The sequence below is a fragment of the Magallana gigas genome, chromosome 4 (assembly GCF_963853765.1).
Source record: "Magallana gigas chromosome 4, xbMagGiga1.1, whole genome shotgun sequence".
NCBI lineage: Eukaryota > Metazoa > Mollusca > Bivalvia > Ostreida > Ostreidae > Magallana > Magallana gigas.
The window spans coordinates 30,421,888-30,449,860 of record NC_088856.1 but is presented as its reverse complement, the minus strand read 5'-3'; the positions used below and the strand labels follow the sequence as shown (position 1 = coordinate 30,449,860).

The 27,973-nt window shown below is 33.5% G+C and overlaps 3 protein-coding genes across 3 annotated transcripts; 2 read left to right on the top strand and 1 right to left on the bottom strand.

The window, feature by feature from the left end:
• Positions 1-8,270: 8,270 nt before the first annotated feature.
• LOC136269773 (ubiquitin-like modifier-activating enzyme 1) lies at positions 8,271-14,491 on the top strand. The gene is made up of 7 exons (XM_066083313.1): positions 8,271-8,290; positions 12,664-12,770; positions 13,186-13,276; positions 13,587-13,719; positions 13,948-14,045; positions 14,224-14,343; positions 14,486-14,491. Exons 3-7 carry the CDS (start codon positions 13,256-13,258, stop codon positions 14,489-14,491), a joined length of 378 nt encoding a protein of 125 aa, XP_065939385.1. The 5' UTR covers positions 8,271-8,290; positions 12,664-12,770; positions 13,186-13,255.
• A 71-nt stretch (positions 14,492-14,562) lies between these two features.
• LOC136274646 (ubiquitin-like modifier-activating enzyme 1) lies at positions 14,563-23,823 on the top strand. Its single transcript, XM_066081998.1, has 16 exons — positions 14,563-14,733; positions 14,999-15,106; positions 16,212-16,292; positions 16,528-16,683; positions 17,564-17,729; positions 18,018-18,214; positions 18,879-18,992; positions 19,264-19,410; positions 20,310-20,384; positions 20,520-20,709; positions 21,351-21,532; positions 21,901-21,987; positions 22,443-22,547; positions 22,646-22,729; positions 22,927-23,027; positions 23,376-23,823. The coding sequence occupies exons 1-16, from the start codon at positions 14,647-14,649 to the stop codon at positions 23,515-23,517; spliced, it is 2,022 nt and encodes a 673-aa protein (XP_065938070.1). The 5' UTR covers positions 14,563-14,646; the 3' UTR covers positions 23,518-23,823.
• A 105-nt stretch (positions 23,824-23,928) lies between these two features.
• On the bottom strand, positions 23,929-27,242 carry LOC117683266 (uncharacterized). The gene is made up of 2 exons (XM_066081999.1): positions 27,117-27,242; positions 23,929-26,669 (listed from the first exon to the last, which is right to left on the bottom strand). Exon 2 carries the CDS (start codon positions 26,654-26,656, stop codon positions 24,992-24,994), a length of 1,665 nt encoding a protein of 554 aa, XP_065938071.1. The 5' UTR covers positions 26,657-26,669; positions 27,117-27,242; the 3' UTR covers positions 23,929-24,991.
• Between the last annotated feature and the right edge of the window lie 731 nt (positions 27,243-27,973).

Sequence of the window (27,973 nt, the reverse complement as noted above, 5' to 3'; positions counted from 1 at the left end):
TTTTGTCTATTTTCTTATCTATCCGAATACGGCAGCGTTTAGCGAGAATTCACGCAGTGTATAGCCTAATATTTCAATAACAGTTAAAATACGCGACGTCCACCTATTCTAGAATTAATTGTTTCACATACCTTTTCAAGGACCGCTACTCTGTAAGACAGTCGATGCAAAAAAGAAACACGATTTTCTCATGAAGGAAAATAATCTTGGCAGCAAAATCAGTCTTTCTTTCTTTTCTTTTTTTGCATCAAACTGAATTAAATTATAATTGAAATTGCGTATTTCATTTGTATATATTTAAGTATTGAATCCTTATTTTCTCATAACTGCAATGATGTGTGCATACAAATTGAATAACGCGCGTTAATAACTACATACATAAAATATCACTAGAAACTCTTCTATAACTGAATATATATCTTCGATTTCTCTCTATTACGTAAAATTATCATTGATGACGTCACAAGCATGTTTGATAGAGAAGATCATGTCGGGAGACAAATCATCGGAATGCAGTGTAAACAATGCCGAAATAAGACTTATTCAATACAGATACATAAGATTTAGATGAGTGTCAGTTAGGATATTATCAGGATAATACAGGCATGGATATTTTGTTTATTCAGCGAGTTTTATAAGGTAAGCAGATCGACATTTATATGGCTTGACCAGCCTTAATTTCCTCTGCCAGCGTGTACAAAAAAGGCAAAAGTGTAACACTACCCCGGATATTATGAAAGATGACTTTGGTAAATATCAACGGTAAATGACCTAAACTACTTAAAAAGTGCTGCTAGAATCCTGTGCTTCTTTTAAACGAAAAATACGTAGTATTTTCAATGAAATTATAGAAGTTGAGAGGTTTTCCGATAAATATTTACAATATTTATTTTATGCGATTAACAATAGGATTCTAGCGGTAATACTAATAAACATGAACTAATTGCCGATCGAATTATTGTAGCAAACATACAAATGAACTTCGGGGTAGTGTTACACTTTTTGATATTTTGTTAAGGTAAAAAAGTGATCTATTTTTAACTGTCACGTGATACCATGGTACGGCAGCTTCAAAGATGGAGTCGATTCCGAAGTAGAAAAATAAAATCTTGGTGAACACATTCACTTGGTATTAATATCCAGCACTGTTTTCATAAAAATAAACAGTTTTTAAATTGATCATAATTTTGACGGTCATTAAACTCGGAGTTGCCTTAACCTACCCGCGTAATTTTGACTCCAGGAGATATATGACAACATTGTTACACTATATATGTTTTTTAAATCATGAAATTATGAATTGAGTAAAAAGTCAAAATATTCAAACAATCTTTATTGTTTTAATAAATGCTTGAACAAAGGGTTGACAGCAGCACTTTACAAAATAATTGAAACAATTGAGTTCATGCCCGGTGTAACGAAGAATTTTGACCCGGGTTGAAAATTGACCCGGAGGTCATTATTCCACGTTGAATATTGAGACCAAAGGTGTTGAATAAAGACCCTAATCCGTTGAAAATTGACCCGCATCGTGGAATTTTGATCATGAAACCGGTTCAAAATTCAACAGCAAAGAAGCACAAATTAACGAATCAATATTATAACTTGAGTTTATTTAATTAAAAATTATCAGTTTTTATATATTTATTCTTTAGATTTACATGTTCACATGTTTCAACGGGGGGGGGGGGGGGGGGGGGGGGATTATAATGAGACTTAAATATTATTTTTAGAATTTATATAGTATCCCTTTAAATATGTACATGTAATAACTATTTTATTCATAATAAACTTTTCGCGTATAATTGCTGTGTGTGATATCTATATATTTTTAAAGAAATATATGTTTTTTAATAATATTAGTTTTCATGGTTACACGTTAAAATATTCAATTCAGTAAAACTCTTCTTTTTAATTTGCTGGAGAAGTGTACAAATATAAATAATAAAAAAAAATTACAGTACGTCATATTATTTAATTTTGGTTTTACGTTCACCCAGTAAATTGAAACTTTGATATTGTTCATTGTAAGTTTTCTGAGTGGGTGTAAATAAAAAAAATTACAGTATGTCATATTGAGATTTTTGTGTTTGCACCCACTCAGTTTGTTAAAACTGTGACTATCTGAATTTTGTATTCACACCCATCCAGCCAATAACAGTTTACAAAATGATGATATGGTAACATGATTGTACTCTTTCATGAACAATGCTGTAGTAACTATATCTTGAAAGCCGATTTTTTGGTGTTTTGTTTGTTCCGTTAGAATAACTTTTGATGTAACTAAATATCATCAAATCGCTAATTTTTCTATGCATTAACAATTATGCTTCATGGAAACTTTAGCAAGTTAGCAACCTAATTTTTGTACAGTATGACAATAGAATTTTGCTTTAAAGTTTCTAAATTGCTTTGATCACAAAATTTATCATAAATTTACTAACAGTAATTGTTTTCGTCAATAAATTGGTAAATTGCATTTTTTGAATAGAAATAATTAGTAGAAGATCATACAGCAGCGTTGGAGTAGATGATTGACCTTCCTATCACAGCCGCCTACATTATTAATTGAATTTAAACGTGTTAAATGTGTATATTATGTGTATATAAGACATGAGGTACTTGAATATTAAATAATTATCTGAATATTTATCATATATGATTGTATGACATATTGTTGGTAGACATGTTCACTCACACCTATATTAACAAACATATCACCTTCATTTATACCTGCAGTGATACAAACATTAGAATCAGAGAATTAAAAACGCTTTGGAGATCTAATATAAAGATAAACATGGGAAACAATTTTACAATTTTATCTATATGAAAAATCAGAACTACCATAAAGTATATAGTTCATATAAAATGGTACACTAATGTCAATAAGTTGTTTAAAAAGTTCGTCTCTTTGTTGAGTGTATCTTGGATATCCAGGGGAAAAATCACATTTCCTTCAGATTCAGACCCAGAGTATAAACATCGACTCACGTCAGAAAAAAATCCTTAAATAAGTAAGTTTTACTAGCTTTATTCCGTAATTGACGTAAAAATAATATTTCCTATTGTCTTAACTGAAAGGTTTGTAAGCTCTAGGTATATTTTGTTTTTTAAGTTTTGACTTAAAACAAAGATAAAGTTGATGAAATTTTCTTTTCTGCATGAAGATTATTCCATAATTTACATGTAGACGGAGCAAAGCTATTGTAATAAGTATATAGTGGTAGATAGTAAAAAAGCTAATTCGATCTATGATTATATGCATTTTCAGTAAGAAAATATGATTGAATTCAATCTAACATATCTTGTGGTGCTAAACCATTTAGGCCTATATTCTTGTAGAATATAATTACTTTATGGTTATCCCTTCGAGATTGCAAGGTTTCCATATTAAGCTCACTATATGAAATTATTTTAGAAGAATTAACTCTGATCCCTGTCACTGTCCTGGTTGCTTCAATTTGTACATGTTTAAGCAATTCGGATTTTCCTTGATAAAGCTGCTCCAAACAACATATCTATCAGTTGTATACTTTTCGCATACCTTTTCCTGTATATACCATTAATATAATTAGATCAACAATCCCCCGACTGTATATTTAGATGCAAACCTACTTTTTTTAAATTGATAACATTTTTGCTGTAGAGGGTATATGTTTTTAATTTTGAGAAAATATATTACGTCAGTTGCCTGTGTTTCTAATTTACAGGTAAATAATAGAATTGAAAACTCAAAATAATAGAAATAAATTGCATTTTTAAGAAGAACCATGACTGTATATGCAGAAAATTGGATGGTGCTTCAATAAAGTTAATCAGACAAGTTTATGAAAAATTATTTTTAAGTCGTAAAAAATAAAAAAAATGTGTAAATATGTATATGCTGTATATATACGTATAAAAAACCCAGTATATATGAAAAAGGATAAAAATATGACAACCAATCATTTATTATTTTGTCAGTGAAATATTCTGACTTCTTCAAATTAAGCATAGGTGTGTGACATTACATGTATATCGTTTTGTCTTGATATAAATATATATACCCTTTACCCAATAAAGCAGTATAGAGGTTATATATTTTCAATGATTAGAAAAATATACAACGTCAGGTGCCTGTCGAATAGAGCTCTGTTGAATTGCCTTAAAAGTGACGATAACGGGCAATATGTTTGTTAGATATATTTATCAAAGATTGTGACAAGTTTAAACTTTAAATTCTGTCACATGAGGGAATGAAAACCATGTCATCTATGTCAAAAAGTATTCTAGCCCTACTCGCCTGCTCCATTCCGAAGCAAACGGTCATCTTTTTAGCTTTTATACATAGTATTGTAATAATAAATGGATATCATATTTTCAATCTAAAAACTAAATGATTAATTGGACATATCAGCCTAAAAGAAATTAGCCACGTCCTCATATGTATCGGACAGTATGTACATTTTAAAACTGAAACTTTCAAATATGTGCATGATTGTACATTTAAACCGTGTAGAGTAAGTTCCAGTTCAGATCAAAACTCTGAGGTTTGGGTCAATTCTCAACAGGATCAATTTTCAACGGGTCGAGGTCATCAGAGTTTAGAAAAATCTTTCTCATACCGTTGAAAAATGACCCCGGGTATAAATTTCACGATTTTGGTCTCAATTTTCAACGTTGAAAAATGACCCCCCGGGTCAATATTCAACGTTGAAAAATGACCCCCGGGTCAATTTTCAACCCGGGTCAATATTCTTCGTTACACCGGATCCAGAAGCTCTCCTCCGCCACTGGACATAAAAGAAAAGCCTCAGACGCCATTCGGAAAAAAAATCAACACCTTGGACAACCCCCTCCCCGAAAAATTTTCTGGATCCGCGCATGGTCAGATGTCAGGCACGTATAGTATCGGAGGTTACTAAAGGGGGCGGGGCAGGGGGAGAATGTTCTACCTCCACGATTGAAAGTTATAGTAAACTTAACAAAATTATATCTCTAAAATTGAAGTTTAAGGTAGTTATCGCTCATCGCTACCCCCTCCTCTTCCACGGATTAAGATTTTGGAAAAAAGATTTTTGGGTGTTTTTTTTTTCTTGTAAAGATTCCGGATAATCATGTCCCCTTCCCCGCTATCCACTTTAAAAGCAATGTTACGTGTCATGATGTGTTCTTTTATATTCCGTAGAATCTCCACATACTATATTCCCTATACAAGCATTTCACCTATATTTTTTGAAAGAGCTCTAGTTCTCTTCACAAATAATGATAATTAATTTAGATTGGAATAGAAGTCTTAAATCAGCTGACAAGGACATCAGTTGATTTTGATTGACACCTGTCCCCTCCGCGTCTTGCTCTGTACGTTTTTTTACGGTCTGTTCCATTCCTTGAAACAACAAAGCTCCTCTTGTACATGACGTGCTTAGACACTGTGCGCAATGTTTATCTGTTTGGGATCTGAACATTTATACACAGTACAGTTTACATACTGTACACAAACCTAAATATACGATACAAAAGGAATAATATTTTTGTTTTCATTTATCAAATGTAAAATATTGTTGACGGATTATAATGTCTGTGTTAAAAAACGATCTAAAATCTAAAAACGAATATCAAGGGAAACATTAATGAGTGGGAATTACTGAAGGAAATGGAAATATTTCCGATAAGGAATTTAAGCCCGAAGGTAAGCATGGAGCCGAGCCCCGTGTTGCGGAGTTCCTTGCCTCTATTACCTACATGTAGTTCCGGTAGTTTTCCAAGCTTTACGTTTCTATGGGATATGGATTACACAATCTTTGAAATAGTGTCGTTTCCGAAGAAATGATAAAATATAAACTTTATTTACAATGATTTTTAAACTAGGTACGAGGGTCAATCAAAAAATACGAAGACTTTTGTCATAGCTATGTTACTTAACGTCATATCATTACTAAATTTGAAAGACAAAATTAAGCAAAAGTTTCAAACAATTTGCAAGAAAAAAATTAATAAATTCCTTTTCTTCTCAGAATTATTTAGAATCTAATCCTGCAACAATGAGGTCACGGCGCACGGTCAAAATTTGTGTTATGTCAACAATAAACCATATAATGTTGAAAGTAATATCTCTATAAATTGGGCATAAAACCAAATATTATTGAAACCTCACATTAAGTATAGTCATGGTATTCCATGTTCCAAATAATGGCGGGATATGTTGTTTTGTCGAACAGATATTCGTAACTAAAGACAGGTAGTCCTCTTTAGAATTGACTAAAAACATCGACGTCGCCGGACGTCACGGCGCAACGAGAAGTACAAACATAATGGATTTAACCCAGGAAAAAGTCGATACAAGTTGTGAAAATGCTCAATGGTGCAAAAAATAAGTCAACAATTATTTGTTTGTTTGTGTTTAACTGTAATAAATTTTGTGGGGGTGGTGGTAATTGTATTTTGAATATTAAACAGTCCGAAAGAGAGTAGAATATCTGTAAATATTTGGTCGAACAATAAGTAACGTCAACCGACGTTCAGGGTTATCCTTACTGTAAACTAATAGATACACGGTTAGAAAATGAAAACTTTGAAGAACTAACTTATGATTCTCGAACAAATGTGTGAAAATAAGATGTTAAGTGGTTCAGTGCCATTTTAAATTGAAAAGAGAAGGACACAAGAGACTAAGAGTGATATAAAGATGGGGTATATCTATAAACTGTGCATGTTTAATCTTGACGTCATGTTTTGAACCTTACCGTGCGCCGTGGTGACAAAACATGTTGTTTTTAAAAACGGGTAACAAAAATACCGTTTCATCAAATGGACTAAAACTTTGCATATCAATGACATAAGTGTTGATGCACAGATTAATCTGTTAAGTATGACTTTCATGAAAAATATATGATAGACAGCCACATTGTCTTCGTATTTTTTGATTGACCCTCGTATATGATATAGGTATACATATGAAAATGTAAATAAATCACTGTATACTGGCACTGTACCAGTTATCGGGTATAATTTTACGTGTTTTTTTTTCGTGTTTCCTTATTTCTTGATATATTTGAATAAAACTTGACATACTTTAGATGGTGAACTCCTTATTTATCAATCTGTTAGATTACGATTTACTGTACCCGTTCGTGATAATAACACAGTAAAATCCCTTTACATGTTGGTTTTATATTCTGCAAAGTATGTCCCTTGCGGGGTAAGCCTATAGGTCGTGGGGGTTGTGATAAAAGTGCATTTTTCTTTTGTACATCTTCTCATTTATGTTAACAAACTAAATTTCCAACAAGTTCATCAACAAGTTTAATCATTTTAATAACACACCTTCTAGGAAAATATCCATCACAACACCCCCCCCCCCCTCCGGGATTTTCAAAAAACAATTTAAATTAAAGAAATAGTGATTTTAACTTGAATGTAAATTATTTTGAGTTTTTACATTAAAGCAATGAAAATACATGTGTGTTTCTAATTATATATGAGTTAAGAAGACATTTTTATAAATTTTGAGACCATATATCACTTCGGGTTTTTAGTGCGATCATTTCAAAGGAGCAAAAGTAAAAGTAGAGAAGTAGAAAGTTTTGGTGAGGAAAAATACTTCATTCTAGCAGTTTCCAGCTATCTAAGATTAGTTTGCATCGTAAGGGAATTGTATAAGTGTCCGTTAGGTTCCAATTCTATATTTATGATGATAGATTTGCATTAAATTTGAGTAAATTAATTTGTCATGCATGTGACATGACTATATACCGAAGATGTAGGTATGCACTCTTTAACATGTAGAAGCCTACCATGTTGGTTAATACTTAATCCACTAAATCTATCTTTGTTTATCATAATGAAAATTGAATGAAATTATCAGTAATCATTTTAAGTAGATATTTACTATAGTATAATATTTATTATTAATACTATTGAAAAAATAGATCAATATGATGGGGGGGGGGGGTTGATATTGAATGTTGGTGGGGTGGGGTGGGGGTTGTCTTTAGGCTGTACAGATGTGTTATGCATGAAGATGTAGTTATTGTTGCCTATCTGTGTTCTCTCTCTCTCTCTCTCTCTCTCTCTCTCTCTCTCTCTCTCTCTCTCTCTCTCTCTCTCTCTCTCTCTCTCTCTCTCTCTCTCTCTCTCTCTCTCTGAGTTTTAAAGATATGGCTGCTTTTGACATGGAATTGCAAATGTTGGGGATAGTGTTTGATACATGTAGAATTAAATTCAAAACATTTCATTTTAGATAACATGTAAATTGAAATGGAACAAATCTTCAAAGAATAAAACACAACAATGAGCCACACTTGATGTAAGTAAAATTCATTTTTGTAGCTACATTGTCCAAGTTTAAAGGAAGGAACCTGTAAAAACTTATACCCTGGCCAGTATTTTACATGCAGATAATTTAGAGTATTAGATACTGAGAAACTTTATATTGATTATACATATTTCACAGACTTAGTGGGTATCTTTTGTTCTTCTGGATTTTGAACTTAAGTTAACGAGGCCGGGTCTAATTTGTTCTGCCCTAGATTTTTGGATGAAACTTTTTACATGAATTTCTACTGATATAATTATTATTTTAAGATTAAAAAATAAGACATTTACCACGCCGTTTGTTTAGGGGGTCATCTCAAAGTGTGTTAATCTTTAACATAGGACCCTTAGTATGGGATTTTGCTTGAAATGTATCAATTTTGCATATTTTTTACATTTTTTCAAAACTTCTGCCCTAGGGATTTCTTCTTCTGTTCTACATATTAAAGTTATTGCTAAAAGGCATCTAATGGTCAAATAAAAAAAAACCTTTTACCTCCTGGTTTGTTCCAGGGGTCTTATCAAAGTTGATTTTTGTATGCCCAATTTCCCAGATTCGTCAGATAATGGCTATTTTTTATTTGACAAAAGCGGAAAAGGTGATCTAAATAGTATTATTAAAACATTCAGACATATTTAAGTAATAAAAAAATATATAACATCACATATTAAGGGTCATTGATATAAAATACATAGTTACTGTCTGAGATATATGAATTAAGCTATATTTAGGCGGGTTAAGAAAACGTGACATAAGGCTAGGCTTGCTAAACCCTCTTCACGTTTTCGACCCGAGCCCAAATATAGCTTATACTTTGAGACATTTATGTTTATTCCACAATATAACATTATTTTTACGCATCAAACGAGATATTTTCAACAATTTTCGCTGAATATCTGCAGTTGAAACTATCACGCCAAGCAAAAAGATGACGTCACAATACAAATGAAACGCTGCGCGAAAGCGTGCGTACTCGTTCTGTACTCGGCCTCGTTAAATGTAGACTCTCTTCCGCAGGATATGTCTTTTGATAAATTTTGTTAAATTTGTTACCATGGTAACAATATACAAGAGTAAAAAGAAACACATAATATAAGCAAGTTTCTTTTCCCTTTGACATATATTTAATGAGTTAAGTCATTGTGTATTTGTTCCGAAATTAGGCTTAAATAAAAGTTCAGCAAATATTACACTTATGTGAGTAAAAACAACTCATCACTATGATGTCATATAGGTGAGGTAATCTCAAGCTAGCATCAAAATGGAGCAAAAACTGAATTGAGGGCCTCACATTTTAGAGTCATATAACTTTATTTTTTATAAACCAATACCTACATGTAATACCTTGATGGATAGGGAAATTCCTATACTTTTCTATTTTACCTTTTTCATGGTATTTGAAAACAATTCTTTTTGGTAATTAAAGAAAAACTTGTGTTTTTTTTGACAAAATTTTTATAAAATCAGACATAATTGAGCTTTTTCATAAGAATATGAACAAAATAAATTTTGTAAAATATTGAAAGTTTACGTTTTACATGTATTTTAATCCTTGAGATTAAAGTTTCCTTAATTTATGCTATTTGAGGAACATAGTGTGCCAATGAGCTATCTGTTGTTTAGGTAAATTATGACTGGACTGTTTCTTCAGATTTCATGCATGTGTATCAATGCTGCAAAATCCTTAATTATGCATTGAATTTTTCGAAATTTGAAATCATGGTTCTGTAGAGTGTCTAGAGTGAATATATCAGCTAAGAATTGTGAATTAGCACAATGACTGTTTCATATGAATTATAATTTCTGTTACTCTCTGTAAACTGCAGTAAAAATTACAATATTGTAAAAACCATCTCATATATAATAAAAAAATATACTGAAAAACTTTAATCTATCAGGGGGTCATTATTCTAAAGGGGTCACTTTTCTTCATGTAGAGACTTTTTATGAAAATGACACTTATGCTTCAGGCAAAAGGGTAATTTTTCTACGTAGAATAATGACTGGGGGGTAATTTTTCTGCGTAGAATAATGACCGGGGGGGTCATTATTCTACATTACACCGGAAAATCTGCATTATGCAGGCATTTAATTTTACTGTTATCTTGATTTCTTTGGTGCATTATGATAATTATTTATTGAATATTGAAATGACATCTCTCTCTCTCTCTCTCTCTCTCTCTCTCTCTCTCTCATTTAATTGCCAATATAAAATCGTAATCCTAGTATATCACCTCCAGTCCCTCATATTTCCAATACACAATATCCTCACCCTTTGTATGTGTATATATATATTCAAAGAGAAACTTTGATATATAAAGAAAACCTTTAATATTAATTGAAAAAAAATGACCCCTTGATTCGAAACATGGTATAACAGACAGAGGTAAATATCACTACCCGTCATCAAGACAGGTGACACGACGCTGCTCACATTACTTGCTTCTGTACAGGGACTTGCTCGATTCGCAATAATTGGTGGACAGACATCTCACACTTTTTCAACATTTATCTTTGTTGCGAACTCAGCGGCCTTACAGACAAAAAACTGTTCTTAACCATACACTGGACGAGAAAACGAGTGTTACCTTGGACTACGGTGATGCGTGGGCCTTTCAACTCCTTAATTTTAAGTTACCGGTAGTAAGAGATTTGTCAACAACCTACTACCGCACCATGTCTCTAAAAATTTCTTCCGTTAATGAGGCGTGTCATTAACTTTAACTTCTTTGTATTAATTAATTAATTAATTAACTTATATATTTATTTATTCATTCATTTGATTGTTTATTTATTGACTTTATTTCTTGACATTGACTTATTGTATGTAATTATATATTTGTATATATATATATTATAGTTTAATAACTGCTCTATTTTACTTATTAATTAATTAATTTATTCATTTATTTATATATATATTCATTCATTTTTTTTTCATTTATTGACTTTATTTTTGACATTCACTTAATATATGTTATCATGTATCAGAACAGCTGATATTTTAATCAGATTGGCTTGCGAAGAGAAGTGGATGAAGGAAAATTGTTTTGCTGTGTTTTAAGTCATAAAATGGAGTGTTTTGGCGTTCTATCGATGTGTGTAGATTAGAAATTACCAACAATGAGCCTTTGTGGCCGGTACCTCTCTTATTTTGCTATCTATGGCGCATACAAAATTAGCCCAGATTTCCTCTGAAATTTCGTAGAACATCAAACAGCGACCCGATTATAGTGCATCGGACCGTCCAAACTGCCCCAAAAATATACAGCAGCTTATCCAGAAAGTTGGTTTTATCGTCGTAAACCAAAAAAGCTTCTATGTATGGTAATACAAATTTTGTGTAAAATGAGTTATTTAGACGCTTGTATGGTATACAGAATCTATAAAATTATGCCCCTAAAACGCCAATATTAAAGTGAAGTATGAATTTAGCTATGATTCAGCACCCGCATTAGTTTTACTAGAACCTGACAATGCTAATTTATATGAAAATGCACGCCAATTCTTTAAAATTGAATAATTTAACGGCAGTTTTTCAACCCCTCCCCTAAAAGGCAGGGTTCCCTAAACTTGTATATGTATATATTCTCGGGTGGTCATGATATAAACAAGTTTGCTGTGTCTTGTGAATAGACATGTATATTTGCACAAATTAGAACCAAGAAAATCATTCAAAATTAACACGCCGTGAAATTGCATACAGTATAACTTTAAACATATTTTCATAAATCAGAGGCCACCGCGAGCACCATGGCTTTAATAATCGCTCATAACTTTTTGATGTAGCTACAGAATTCAGTAAAACTTTCCACATGTGTTCCACAATAAATGTTTTTTTGTTTTCAGATTTTATTTTTGCGAGTGTAAAATAATAGATTACTTGCAGGCTATGCCTGTCCACTTCTCAAAAGAGAATACTTGACATGTGGATTTCGTTTGATTCGAGTCATGGTTGTTAACGGAAGGATGCAACTGTCCTCATGCATCAACAGTTAACTTAAATTTAAAATGGAATTAAAGGACAGAAATTGGTTTGTTTACTCCTATTAGCAATAACAGTTTTAAAAAATAGAGCAGTTGTTATTTATAGAAAATGGACAGTGAAATAGATTCATCCAATATTTTCTATAATAGCAAAAATACACGCGTTATGATTTTTTTTCTTAGCAGGGGGTATCAACTGTGAGCTTGCTCACAGTACCTCTAGTTTTTATTTAAATGCTGTTTTAGAAACCATTTTTGTTAAAATTTCTTTGAATTTCTTAATTGTTTTTATTAAGATGTGAATTGAGGATATATTTTACTTACTCAATTATTTTTAGCTTGAAATAATTTACTAGTCTTTATGATTTCATTTGTAGGTAGTTGTCCTGACTAACTCAGATTTGGAGGAGAAAATCCGAATTGGAGAGATCTGCCACAAGAACAACATTAAATTCATTTCTGTTGATTCCAGAGGACTGTTTGCGTAAGTTTTAATTTTGTTGGACTTAAGCTGATATTCGTTTATTGTATGAAATGGTTTGCCTTATTTATGATAACCTTATTTTCTGCAAGCTTTATCTCCAAGCGAATAGTTAAGATAAAAGTGCACTTATACAATACAAGTTCATTTTATAAAATTTACATTTCTATCAGTAAACTTCATTGAAAGAGCTCAGCTCTTTTCTTGAAAATTGTCAGGTTTTTCATAGTAAAAATTTCCATGATATTAAAAAAGTATTCTGTATGTGATGAAAATTCAGGCAAATAATGAATACCATTGGTGTATGAAGCGCTCCTTGTTGGTTGTTCCTTGTCAGTCATAGTCGCTATAGTAACTAGGACTAAGGCTCATTGTCGGGTTATAGTAATGTTAATGTGGGGGTTTTGATGTTTGGCAGGGAGCTGTTTTGCGACTTTGGAGATAATTTCGTGGTGAATGATGTGGATGGAGAGGAGCCCATCTCAAACATGGTGGCATCCATCACTAAGGTAAGGCAGACCCAGACAGTTTAAAAAAAGACCCTATTCCTGGCTGCATGGTGGTGCAGGGTTTGACATACAGTAAAAGACATTCTGATCAGGGTGAATGTGAAACACTAAATAAGTTAAAAATAATTTAAGTTAAAATTGATTGTACCTTATTCAAACTTGACATTTTTTTTTCATGGTGTCTGTGGAGAATGAAATTAAAAAAAAAATAAAAATAAAAGTTCACAGCACTCTATTATGTAAATATGAAAAAATTCAAAATATACAAGTGTTAAAATGGTGCGGGCTGAACAATTTGATCTATTTTTAGGATAAAGAGGGCGTGGTCACTTGTTTGGATGAAGCCCGCTATGGATACGAGGACGGGGATCACGTCACTTTCACTGAAGTACAGGGAATGACTGAGCTTAATGGGTGTAAACCAATCAAAATCAAAGTACTAGGTAATTCTCCCTCGGTTTATTTCCTTTGGAACATTTGAATCAATTTACATCAGAATATATGAATTTCCTACTTCACCTATATGTACACATGTATGTTGAAAAGAACAGTTTTTGATTTACTTTTGGACTGTACCAATTTAATATTTGAAGATACATGTACGTATTAAAGAAAAGTTTTGTTGTGTTTTTGTTGTTGTTGTTATCTGATAAATGCTTTGTTAATTGCAGGACCGTACACGTTTAGCATTGGAGATACAAGCAAATTTTCCAACTATGAACGAGGGGGAGTTGTTTCCCAAGTCAAGACGCATAAAACAATTCACTTTGTAAGTTTATACAACTGTATAATGTGTCAGTTTATTTTCTTACAGCTTTTTCCTATTGATTTTTTTTTAATGTTGTTTCAAAAGTAGGGTTCATTGTTGTAACTAAGGAATTGAATTAAAAAAAAAAATTGTCTTCCTTACAACTCATTACTGATTTTTTATTTCTTTTTGCTTTCAGAAATCCATCAAGGCTGCTATGGATGCCCCCGAGTTCCTCATGACAGACTTTGCTAAGTTTGACCGCCCCGGTCAGTTACACATTGGTTTCCAGGCTCTGTATGAATTCCAGAAACAGAAAGTTTTAATTATATTCATAAAAACAATAATTTTATACTTCCAAATTCCAATTTTTTCTTTAAGAAACAATAACTTAAAACTTTCAAAGTCCCAATTTTTTGGGGGGTGAGTAATCAAAACTAAAAAAAATCTGTTGTTTATAGAACTGAAACCTTAGATGTTTAAGAAAGTGAATCAGTAAAATTTTGATTTTGAAGCTTTTTTCTCTCTTCTTTTTAAGGCTGATGCTGATGAATTCCTTAAAGTTGTGAAGGCCTTGAATGAGAAGTCACCAGCTAAAGCAGATGAACTGGACGAGAATGTAATGAGAGAGATGGCTTACACCTGCCGTGGAGACTTGTGTCCATTGGCAGCCATTATGGGAGGGGTGGCAGCTCAGGAGGTCATGAAGGTAAGGTCAAATGTCATATGATGATTAAAACCTTTTTTTGGTCTTGTTAATATGCATTTGATTGAAGCTATGTTCTACTATTAAAATTATTTTACATGAATCAAGAATTAGTTTAGTTTATTGAAAAATAATACATTTAGCACATATTGGAAAAGATATTTATATAGATTCCCATTTTCTCTGCCATGTGACTGTTTAAATCCATATAAAAATTATGATAATGAGGTGTACAGGTAATAAGATGAGTTGATGTTGTTGTTTTCAGGCCTGCTCGGGGAAGTTCCACCCAGTGTGTCAGTACATGTACTTTGATGCTCTGGAGTGTTTACCAGAAGACAAGGACACCTCTCTGACAGAGGAAAACTGTAAACCAGTAAGTAACAGTTAACTGTAGTAACCCTAAATCATTGAGTACTTGAAGTAACTAGTAAACCAGTAAGTAACTGTAAGTTGTAACCGTAAATCATTGAGTACTTGTACAGTACCGATCAGACCCATCCTAACACCAGAGTAAATCCCAACTAAACCCTGGGTTTACTTTCAGGGCTTACTTTGGGTTTACTCTGAATTTCCTTTTTGGGTCAACTGTAGCACTGAAGTGTAAAGCAAACTCTTCATTTAACTTACCATCTTACTGTCTGTAATTTTTGCCTCTTGTATATTCCAAATACACATGTAACGTCTAATTTCAGAGTATGCTTCTGATCAGGGTTTACTATTTGTGTCCACTCTGGGTTTACCCTGGTTCCACTGTAGTAAACCCAGAGTAAACCCCGAAAGTAAACCCAGGGTTGAGTTAGGGTTTACAGTACCGATCAGACCCAACCTAACAAAAAGTAAACCCCAACTTAACCCTGGGTTTACTTTCTGGGTTTACTCTGGGTTTACTAGAGTGGACCCAGAGTAAACCCAGAGTGGACACAGAGAGTAAACCCCGATCAGAAGAATACCCTGAAAGCAGACGCTACATGTGTATTCGGAATTTACAAAGGGCAGGAATTACAGGCAGTAGGATGATAAGATAAAATACAAGTTTGTTTCACACTTCAGTGCGTATAGTTAACTCCAAAAGCAATTCTCGAGTAAACCCCGAGTACACCCAAAGTAAACCCCGAGTGGACCCAAATTTTCAAAAAGTAAACCCAGGGTTAAGTTGGGGTTTACTCTGGTGTTAGGTTGGGTCTGATCGGTACTGTAGTAATTAGTAAACCAGTATGTAACTGTCATAACCATAGACCAAATATTACATGTAGTAACTAGTAAATTAGAGAGTAACTGTAAAACAGTAACTAGTAATGTAAACCAGTGATTTCTAACAGTAAGTGTAAACCAGTAAGTTACTGTAAACCATTTAGCACGCCAATGGTTCAAAGAAGTTGAACATAGAATAAACAGCTCAAATTGATGCAAAATTGTCACTTTATAAGTATTTATCTATTGTCAGATTTAAAATCAAAACATTTTTTTTTGACTTTCAGACCAATAGTCGATATGATGGACAGGTAGCTGTATTTGGGTCAGATTTCCAGGAGAAGATGGGAAACCTCAAATATTTCTTGGTAAGTGCTGTTGATTTCTTTTGAATAACAGATTACAGTAATTGGATGATATGATATAAGTTATTGATATAATGCATACAATGTAAATGTTTATTTACAATTGTTACATCTTTGAGCAATAAGGAAACAGTTTATGATAAGACTGGTAACTTTATTAAAGATTTTTAGACATGAAGTATTCGAAGTGCTTGAATGAAGATATTTGAAGTGTAGTAATGTTAGAATTGTTTTGTAGGTGGGAGCTGGTGCCATTGGATGTGAAATGTTAAAGAACTGGGCCTTGATGGGTCTGTCTGCAGGAGAGAATGGACATATATATGTGACAGACATGGACATCATTGAGAAGTCCAACCTTAACAGACAGTTCCTGTTTAGGCCCTGGGACGTACAGGTCAGTATATATACATGCTCTGAGAGAGAGAGAGAGAGAGAGAGAGAGAGAGAGAGAGAGAGAGAGAGAGAGAGAGAGCTTGTTTACAGTATGAATATAAGCTTAAAAATAAGATATCGTTGGAGTTTCATTTAAGAGGCCCAGGGGCTGACAAATACATTTTTTAAGCACTTGCCCTCGGGCAAGTGGCAAGGCAAAATTTACTTGCCCTACCTCAATATCTACTAGCCCAACCAAATTCTTCATTGTGATTAAAAATAAACAATACACATACCGTACGATGGTTTTGCCCTTCACTTTAAATTTTTCCACTTTTAATACTCAGTACTCTTCATAAAATATATAGTTCTTCCTCTTGGTTTTCTCGAGAGTTTGTTAAAAAATGAACACATAACATGTTGATATTTAGTTGGATTTGTTTTAAAGGTAAAAAAACAAACATTTTATTAACAGTTTTGGATGTTTTGATAATTTCTGTCACCTTAGGTGAATGTCCGAGATAATAGGTCACAAGCGCACACGTCTTCACGGCCATGATTTCACTAAGGCCGCAGAGGTGTTAAAAATAAAGGAAAAAAACCACGTCAAAATCCTATTGTGGTGTATAATTTTAACACCTTTAGATCATGAAGAATTTTCTAGAAAAAAGTGTGTATTATGTTCGGCAAAATACGGTACTTTCATTTTCAGTACATATGCGAAAGTTTAAAAAGTCACTTGCCCACGGGCAAGTCCCTACCGATTTTTTACTTGCCCGATCGGAAAAACCACGGGTGTCGGGCAATCGGATTTTTCAGCCCCTGAGGCCCATACCAATAGGAGATGTATTACTATTAGATTGCTCATTATACTTTTATTTATCCACGAAATTTTGTTTTAGAAACCCAAATCCTCAACAGCAGCCTGTGCTGCCAAACACATGAATCCCTACATAAACATCACCTCCCAGGAAAACAGGGTGGGGCCCGATACAGAGAACATCTACACTGACGATTTCTTTGAGAAGCTGGATGGTGTGGCTAATGCCCTCGACAATGTGGATGCAAGTGAGTTACTTGTTTTAAATTTTTTTTCAACAAAATTGTATGCAAAGAACATAAATGATACGATAATATTTCAGCAAACACCTGGTACTGTAATATTTCAGCAAACACCGTTGATTTAAGAATTTTAAAAAAATTTAGATGATTTAATATTCATGCATCAACAGTACATGTGTATATGAAAAAAATATTAAAATGCTTATGAACATTTAATAAAAACTGCATAATGCATAATTTAGTACAGTATGTTGTATTGAATAATAATCAATATGGGCTTGTTTTATTGCCCAGGATTGTACATGGACAGGAGATGTGTGTATTACAACAAGCCCCTGCTGGAATCAGGGACCCTGGGCACCAAGGGCAACGTACAGGTGGTCATTCCCAAACTGACCGAGTCTTACTCCTCCTCACAGGACCCTCCCGAGAAATCCATTCCTATCTGTACCCTCAAGAACTTCCCCAACGCCATCGAACACACACTACAGGTAGGGAATTCCTGTAGAGATCCCCAGACCTGTCAAGTTTCTGTTGGAAGTCTAAGGATTGTGTGTAGAGTGCTAAGTTCAAGGTTGAGAGAACTTGATAAAAGGAAAAACCTATGAATATTAGATTTTTTAGAAGAAAAAAATTTGTTGTGCTAAAATTATGAGAAATTGAGACTAAAAAGGTTATTTTTTATTTTGTAACTTGATGAAGCTCCTCAATGTCATTGAAACTACATTATTTTTGTAATAATTTTTTTTTTTAAAAGAGTGAATGTTCATGTGTGTATTTACCACAATGCATGTACAAATTTGATATTTTGAAGCATGAAGTTGTGAAAGATCAAAACCTTCTAAACATGCAAAAATCTACAAATTGTTCCGCTGCTAATGCAATGCTATTCAAACAAGGTCTTTCAATTAATTCTGTGAGTCAATTCACAATAACGGTAATTACATATTTTCAATGCAGTGTACATACAGTACTCGCAATGATAATGTCACTCAAGTTGGGAACCACATCAGGATAATATACACCAATATACCAAATTTGGCCAATCTATACTTTTTTCAAAAATTTCCATAGAATATGGCTTAATTGCTGCCCTATTAGTTAAACTCTTAGATATATTATCCCTTTAATACTGTATAATTTGTGTTTTTGCAGTGGGCCAGAGACCAGTTTGAGGGACTGTTCATCCAGCCAGTAGAGGGCGCCCTTCAATATGCCACAGATCCTAAATTCCTGGAGAGGACTGCCAAACTCCCAGGCACACAGCCAGTAAGTCAAAACCAGGGGCATTTGTGATTTTCGTCCATTGAACATTAAAATTATCTTCATGTGCACAAGCCAATGTTGCATGAATATGCAAATAATCTCAGTTTCTTCCAACAGAAAATGGGGATACATTGAAGAATTTGTGCCCTTTTTTCTTCCATAAAGGGTATCAATCGCCCTATTCATAATGAAATTTCTCCATGTTGTAATAAATATCCAATATAGTAGTATTTTTTTGTGTGATTAACGTTTGGTTTGCCTTGTGTACATATAGGTGGAGACACTACAAGGAATTAAGAAGGCCATCGTTGACGAAAGACCAACCAGTTTCCAGGACTGCGTGACTTTTGCCAGGAATCTGTTCCAGGAGAACTATAATAACAACATTCGTCAGCTTCTGTTCAACTTCCCTCCTGATCAGGTCTGTGTTGTTGATAGTGATTTATACACAGCTATTTCTTTTTATTGAATTGTCTTTATGCATGTACATGTACACTTATGAAAATCCATTGTCAGCTTATAATCTGATGGAAACCAAATTGCATAACAATCCTTCATAATAAAACTTACGAAAAATTAGCATAATTGAAGAATGGGAGGGGGACAGAAAAGTTCCTGAAATTGTCATCTTAAGGTCAGACAACACGTTCCTCGAGAATCTTTTTTGTATCTCCTCGTAATAAAGAGTTCCAATAAAAAAATTTAATTTTATAATTACTTTAAAAACGATCAAAATTTATTAATAATTGGTTATATGTCCAGATGGTCGAGTGGTTAGAACCGTGGACGCTCACTGCCAGAAGCTGGTTCTAAAGGTCGTGAGTTCAAAGCCCCGCCCCGGCGGAGATATAGTTCTATTATAGTGAATTTTGCTGTGCTGTAGATGTATTTATTTTTATATCAGCAATTCAAGTGTATTTTCAAGAAGATTATATAGAAAAATGCATACTCTAGTATTTTGCAGAAATGCCTGGTAAGGTACCCTAATTTTTTGCAAGAAAGCTTGTCAAAGTAGTTGTAAACCATTAACAAATTCCTAGAAAAAGTTATCTAAAATTGAGCAACGTGTCGTCTGACCTTAAGGATATGTCATGTGGAAATGGCATTAGAGAGCGTTTGTGTAACCTTGATGTTAATAACAGGAAAGCTTTGTGTGAATTTTAAGAGCTAAAATAAACAAATTAAGTATAGTACATAATGATGTATGGTTATTTTATTTATTATCAAATCCTCTACAAACTTAATAGAATAGTGTTAAGAGTTTTGTCATAAATAATGGAAAGGTAGAATAACTTGTGTTTGGTTGATTTTTTTGATCAGGTCACAAGTTCCGGAGCTCCATTTTGGTCTGGTCCAAAAAGATGTCCGCATCCACTGGAGTTTGATGTAAATAATGTAAGTTCAGTCTGTGATCTTCCTCTAACTATTATTTTGTATCTTAATTGAATTGTCAGTAATGTTTACCCTGCAATTCGCGATCGATTCTCTGCAGGAAATAATCTTTGTCTTATTTTGTCCTCTTTATTGCAGACCACCCATTTCGACTATGTTATGTCTGTAGCTAATCTCAGGGCTCAAATGTATGGCATCAAACAAGTTCGGGATCCAAAGGCTATCTGTGATATGGTGTCAAAGGTCAAAGTGCCCGAGTTTAAACCTAGGTCAGGGATAAAGATTGAAGTGACTGATGCTGAAATGGAAAGAAACCAAGGAAACCTAGGTTTGTTGACAAAATCTGTTGTGTGTGTTGCAAACTCCTTGTGATAGATAAAGGATTTTTTTAAAATATTTTTTCCCCACGTTTACACGAACATGCCTGTATTTTGGGAATTTAAAGAAAAAAGATATTGCTTAAAATGATTTGATCTATTGTTTCTATGATGAAATAGATTTATTTCAGTCATTTTAACCCAAATACAGTAAAACACAGTTATAGCGAACACACTTATAATGAATTGAGACTTACAGCGAAGTGATTTTCACTCCCCGCGACTATATTACATGTTGTTAACTTGACGGATATGACGAATTACGCTTATAACGAAGCAAAATCGCCCGTCCCTGGTACTTCGTTATAACTGTGTTTTACTGTACATAATGGACAGCATCTTTTCACATTTATGCCCCCAGAGATGTAACAATAGGGTGTATTTTTTTAAACCTCCTCTTTGCATGCTTTTGAAAAAAACCAACAAACCAGGTCTTAAATTGAACATCAAGGTCAAAGATGAATGGTCGAATTTAAGATCATTCATCTAGTTAATGGTCAAATTTTTCACATTTGCTTACTATAGAAGGGATACTTTTTCATGAATTTTAAAGAGGCTCGGAGAAATTGTATAATTAATTTTCCAAATGCAGATGTTGATGCTGTGGAAAATCTACAAAAGGACTTGCCCCCTGTGGAGAAAGTAAAGGCCATGAAATTAGTTCCTATCGAGTTTGAGAAAGATGATGATACTAATTTCCACATGGACTTTATCGTGGCTGCTTCCAATTTGAGAGCCGAGAACTATGACATTCCACCAGCAGATCGACACAAGGTATACTGAGGGGAATTAATGAGTTAAAAGTAGATATGGTTGATTCATATGTATATATACACACAGTTAATGCAAAGTGTACATGTTAGTCAGTTCTTTAGATACTTGACATTAATGAAATGTCTGAAGCATATGTAAGCATCCAAATGCATTAAGTCTATATATACATGTACATATCATTAGGCTGTATTGATTGGGTCTTGTTGCATGTGGATTTTGGGGTTGGACCGATCTTAAGATTTTTATATACCACTTACTAAAGAAAGATATATGCTGTTTATCAAATGATCAAGAATGATATGTACAACAGCCTAATTTCGAAAACAAAATGTAAAGAAAACTAATTTGTTTTTCATTCAATGTTTCAGAGTAAGTTGATTGCTGGAAAGATCATCCCAGCCATTGCTACCACCACAGCACTCATCACAGGCTTAGTGGCCGTAGAACTCATCAAGGTATGTCTGGTCGTGAAGGGATCATAGCCACTTGTGCTTTGAGTGCAGGTTATGTTTTATGGCATAAATTGTTCATGTACCTGTTCATTTTGATTTTGTTTGAGCTATGTTAGCTAGGGAAAGGTTTGTGTCATTTTCCAAGGGAACACAATTCCAAGGATATTCATGCTCAGATCTGGAGGGAGACTAAATATAAAAATTAAACATTTGATAATAAAAAGGAGGGGGCCCGGCTTTAACTTTTGAGCATTTTGTTAAATGTAAAAATTTTATTTAGTAAAATTTTCTTTTATTGGGGGGGGGGGGGGGGGGGGATAAGTAAATCCACCATCTCCCCTGGAAAAAATCCTGGATCCACACCTGATCAAAAATATTTCAGCATGCATTTGTTGTAAAACTTGTCTTTCGATGTATGGTTATTACCACTTTTACAATATTAAAGTTCTCTTTTACAGCTTGTACAAGGACATAATAATTTAGAAAGCTACAAGAATGGATTTGTAAATCTGGCCTTGCCCTTCTTTGCTTTCTCAGAACCAATAGCAGCACCCAAGAACAAGGTTATGAATTCAATCAGAACTTTAAAAATTGTGATATGCCTCTGTGTGCTCTTTCTCAAATGCATGTGTATGTATATGTTTGTACTTTACTATTTTAGTATTATGACACTTACTTCACATTATGGGACCGATTTGAAGTTCAAGGAGAGATGACCCTACAGGAATTTTTAGATTATTTCCAGGTAAACAAGTCTGTTATTATTAGATAAATATATGGACCCGTGATTGTCTGTCAAAGCTGGAATTAATTTCATATATCCAGAAATGAGCGTTCTTTAAACAGTTTGTTGGCTGTCAATAGATAGTATTGGACTCTGTGACTCTGGGTCAGAAATTTTGATGTCACCTTGATAATAATGATGTGTGTATACCTTTGTAGAAAGAATACAAGCTGGAGATCACCATGTTATCACAGGGCGTGTCCATGTTGTATTCATTCTTCATGCCCCCCGCCAAACGACAGGAGCGATTGGGACTACCGTAAGTTAATCATGTTTTTGTGTTCTGAATTATTCACACAAATATTCTCAAGACAAAAATAATGAACTTATAGAGATTTCGGTGAAACTGGATGTTTATAGCTCAGAGTAGATGGGGGTATTCTTGTATCATGACTAGTTTTAAGAAATTTTGTTTAGTAAAATGAACTATTTTAACAAACATTCAATTCATTATACATTATACTACAGTTCTGGGCTTGTGTCAGAAGAATCAATTGACATGCAATAATATCTCAAGCAATGATAGTAAGATAAACTTTATTTTTACTTCATATATGAACATTTTTATGCATTCTTACTTTTATCAAAATGATGTTTTGAATTGCAGATTATCAGAAGTAGTTAAAAGAGTCTCCAAGAAGAAGATTCCTAGTCACGTGAAAGCTTTAGTGCTGGAGCTGTGCTGTAATGATACGGAGGGAGAGGATGTAGAAGTTCCGTACGTTAAATATAATCTACCACAGTCGTAATGTAAACACTGCCCTAGAGACCGCAATAGGTATCCCCACGAGTGGTGACCAGACACTGGACATTCTCATATTGAGAGACTTATCAACAAACAAACAGTCGGACAAACGGATGACTGATGCACAGTCAGTGAAGTGCAATGAACATAATTACAAAGATTTTTCTTCTTTTTGACTGTTGTATATTTGTATTTCTCAATGATGTAATATTAACTTGTGTAAAGGAAAACAAAGCAAACAATAATTTGATTGTCTTACTATAGTATTCTCTGTACACAGACAGGTTTGGTAGTGTGCATAATAATTTATTCTGTCTTTATGAAACTTTAAAAAAAATAAATGAATAGAATCATAAAAGTTTAACAAGTTGTTTATTCTTGAATAACTTTGTTTTTAACAAGTATTCTAATTTGGACTGTGAATCTTACCATTAAGAAGGTGGATTGGGGTTTTTAGCAAACATTAACTTAAAGTTCAAATGAGAATTTCTGATCACCTATTATCAGTCCATCCATCCGTAAACTTTTCAAAGAGATGGTTAAATTATAATGCAGAGTTTGTAATATGATTGATCGGAACATTTCTACAATCTGATTAAAATCGGATCCTTGATCCGCTCCTCGTGTTGCGACAGTAGAAAAACAAGGAGTGGATCGAGGATCTGATTTTAATCAGGTTGAACATTTCTTATGGGTTTTTTTTCGAATGAGTTTATTATGATACCCACTTTTTAAACTGATTTTAAAAATTGATTTCATTATCATAATGGTACCTACTGCAATATTAAATGAAAATACAATAATACATGTATGCATACATACAAGAGTTGAAGTACAGCAAAGAATTTTCCTATGACCAGTTAACACAATAAAAGAAATGCCCCAAATTACATAACCTCTGCTCGAAACATACAAAGCAATGTTTTTCTTGTACTTTTAACAGCTATTAAAACAGTTATATATGTTTCAGAAGTGTTCTATCAATACTTATAAACGGTCCCTGTCAATTTAAGCCCTTAAAATATTTTTTATTTATAATTTATAAATAATTAATATATTATGATAATATATAACTTATACATATACATGTACATGTATGTACATGTAATACCAGCATATTGTTTGTATAGGACTGAGCAACATGCGAAATCTACTTCTATCTTGGTAATTGACATGACACTGATGATCATGACACTTGTCAATTTATTTGATAAGGTACAACAGGTGTATATAACATGCAAACAATGCTCAAATGCTACTTACTTCAACTAATGGAATTGGATTAGAGATTTTTTTTTTTTATTGAAAATAGAATTAATAATATAATGAACGAATAGAATTTATGAATCCATCAGTATATAAAGGAAAGCAAAATATAAAACTATTTCATAGAAAATGCTAACAATGAAATTCAATATACACGTCAGAAAAAGGCCACTTTTGTTTGATTTTCATCACATTTTTATAATTGATGATGTCTACTTTAGATATTTGACTTTCTTTACATTGCCTTTGAAGAACTCGCACATAAACAGATTGTCATTATTGTCCACACATAAACCATTAGGATTCTTCAGATCGCAGTTATCAATGAAACGGAGAAACTGTCCATTCTGATCCAGAATGTGGATACAAAGGTTGCTCCAGTCTGCTGTCAGGATACGACTCTGACTGTCTGTTGTGATACCCCGGGGTTTAAATGGATTGTTCTTGGTAACTGAGGGATGACCGGTGTATCTCCATCTGAGTTTCCCGTCCTGATTAACCACCACTACTGCACCAGCCTTACAGTCAGCTACACAGATGTCATGGTTTCTGTTCTCTGTGATGTATTTAATTTGATCATTCCCTGAGTACATAGGTTTACCTTCATCATCAAATTGAATTGTTTGTTTCTCTGTAGATCCCGAGTAACGGACAACTTTGGATTGAGTCCAATCATTACTGCACATAGTAACCAGGAGATCACCAGTAGAGGTGACACACAGATTAATAGGCACCCATCCCTGTAATCTGATCAACTCTTCTGTCTGTCCATTCTTTACTATGTTCACTGTCCTATCCGTCCCATCACAGTACAGTAGATTCCCATCCCTGTCTACAGCTATATCATTAGGCCACTTTCTTGATTTTGTTTTGATTGTCTGGAGGAGTGAACCTTTAATGTTGAAGCATTTGATATCAATGGTCGTTCCACTCGTCCAAATCCTGTCCTCATTCACACAGGTAACACTGCGTAGATTTTCATACCCAGTCTGTATTGTGGTAACAAGCTTTGGTTCATCCAGTAGTTCTCTGACTGAAGTTTTGGGTTGGTTTAGTGACAAAACATTTTCTTCTGTATCAGTAGATAATGGTGTGATTTGTCCAAACAAACTAAACAACTTCTCGCGGTCTATTGGTTTTGGAATGAATGTTGGCAGTGATACCTGAACCTTTGGTGGAAGCTTGCTGAACTTTCTGATCTTAGAGCTGTATTTAATGGTTGAAGATACTTCAGTGGATTTCTCGATTTTCCTTATGGTCTTTAATGTTTCTTTTATGAGAGACTGTATTTGTTTGATTTCATTCAAGTGTTTCTGTAAAATGTCTCTGTGATTCTCTTTTATCTCGCTGAGTTCAGTTATCATTTTGTTGATGATGGTGTCGATTTCTCTGTGCCATTGCTCTCCTTGTTTGGACATTGCTGATGTAAGTTTTTCATATCCCCCATCCAGGTTGGCAAGCTGATTTTCCAAGTCGTGTGCAATTTCTTCATATGTAGGGGAAATATGATTTTCGATCTCTTGTGTATCTTTTTTAATATCATCTTTCTTTGTCTTGAAAACTTCTGTAACTTCTACAAATTTATGTCTTCCATGTTGTTCAGATGCCATGCACGAAGAACAAACAAAAATGTTGTTGCAATCTTTGCACTGAAATTTACAATTCTTTTGCGAGTGTGTTTCACATTTTGGATAAATGAGGGTTGACCTTCGTTCCTGGAAAGGAACTATTTTATGTTTGTCATATCCATCTGAGATGTGTTTGCCTATGCAAGCTATGCAGAGGTTGACATGACAAAAGTCACAGTAGCTGTGTACTATAGCGGTCTCACAAAGTTCACATCGGTGCACATCCTGGGCAGTAGAATGAGGATCCATGGTTGTTCAATCACTAAAATAAATATGTAATACTTATATTTTTATGTTCACTTATAAAAAGAAAAGGATTTTAATGTTTTCTAAATTCCCAGACACTGTCACAGTGAAGAACTGATTTTGTATGTAACATTATTTGAACGTAGATTTCTCTATAAAATCCACACATTTAAATGACTAAAATACCCCCCCCCCCCTCTGCCCACCCCTTCTGAATATTTTTTTCAGCTTGAAATTATTGGACAGTTTTCAAAACTTTTTAAATCATTTAAAAATAACTCAAACTGATATTGTTGATTATCTTTACCTAATTTAGGGAGTTGAATATACAGAACATTTAGATTCAAAACGAAAGTACTTTAACATTTCTATTCATAATTTCAGATCTAGGCCTAATTAGAATAATATGTTTTAATCACCGTAGCTTGCAATTTAATTTTAGTCAAGTGATAAGAATACGAACCTTGTTTACAAAAAGTTACATATTCTTTAACTGTCTGGTATGCGTGTCCCAAACATGGCTGATCTTGCTCTGAATGTGACCAGCCTGATTAGAATTTTTTAAAAAGAATACAAGAGTTACTCCCCGTTCATCGCTTTCGACGTTGCCTGGCTTGCCTGGCTGAAGTCTGCATATTTTTTTCCTTGAGAGTATAAATATATATATTTTTTTCTTTTTTTAATTAAAAAAAAAATAGAACATGTAAAGAATAAGAAACAAGTAGAAATACTATTTAGGTGAATTAATATCCTAGTTCGGTATGTCATATATAATGCACGAAGTATTATGACACTCATTTTAAAGTAACGTTATATATGTATTAAAAAAACCAAAAAGAACAAAAAAACAAGCTGTACCCCTCTAAAGCGGGCTATTTTATTTTTATCCAATTTTTTATTCAATTAACTGTTGGTGATTTCTTCTTTTTAGTTCATAAACTATTTAATTATAAATAACACAAGACAATCTTATCAAAATACATGTACATACATGTATTATATTTTCAGGCACGTAGCATCGTTTTTGAAAGGGAGTGGGTGGGACAGACTCATCCAAAAAAATCTTGACAAGCAAAAAAAAAGGGAGAGAGGTTACTTTGCAAACATCCTGAAAATTGTATTCCGTTGGGGAATGTAAATTAAAGAAAAATCTTTGATGAGACCCCCCCCCCCCATCTTAGGGTATCAGGAGAAAACGTACCCAAGAGAAAACGTACCCAATCTCTAGGGTACGTTTTCTCCAGGAGAAAACGTACCCGGGGACGTTTTCTCCAAGAGAAAACGTACCCTATGAAAATCATAATTATACTACTTAATAGT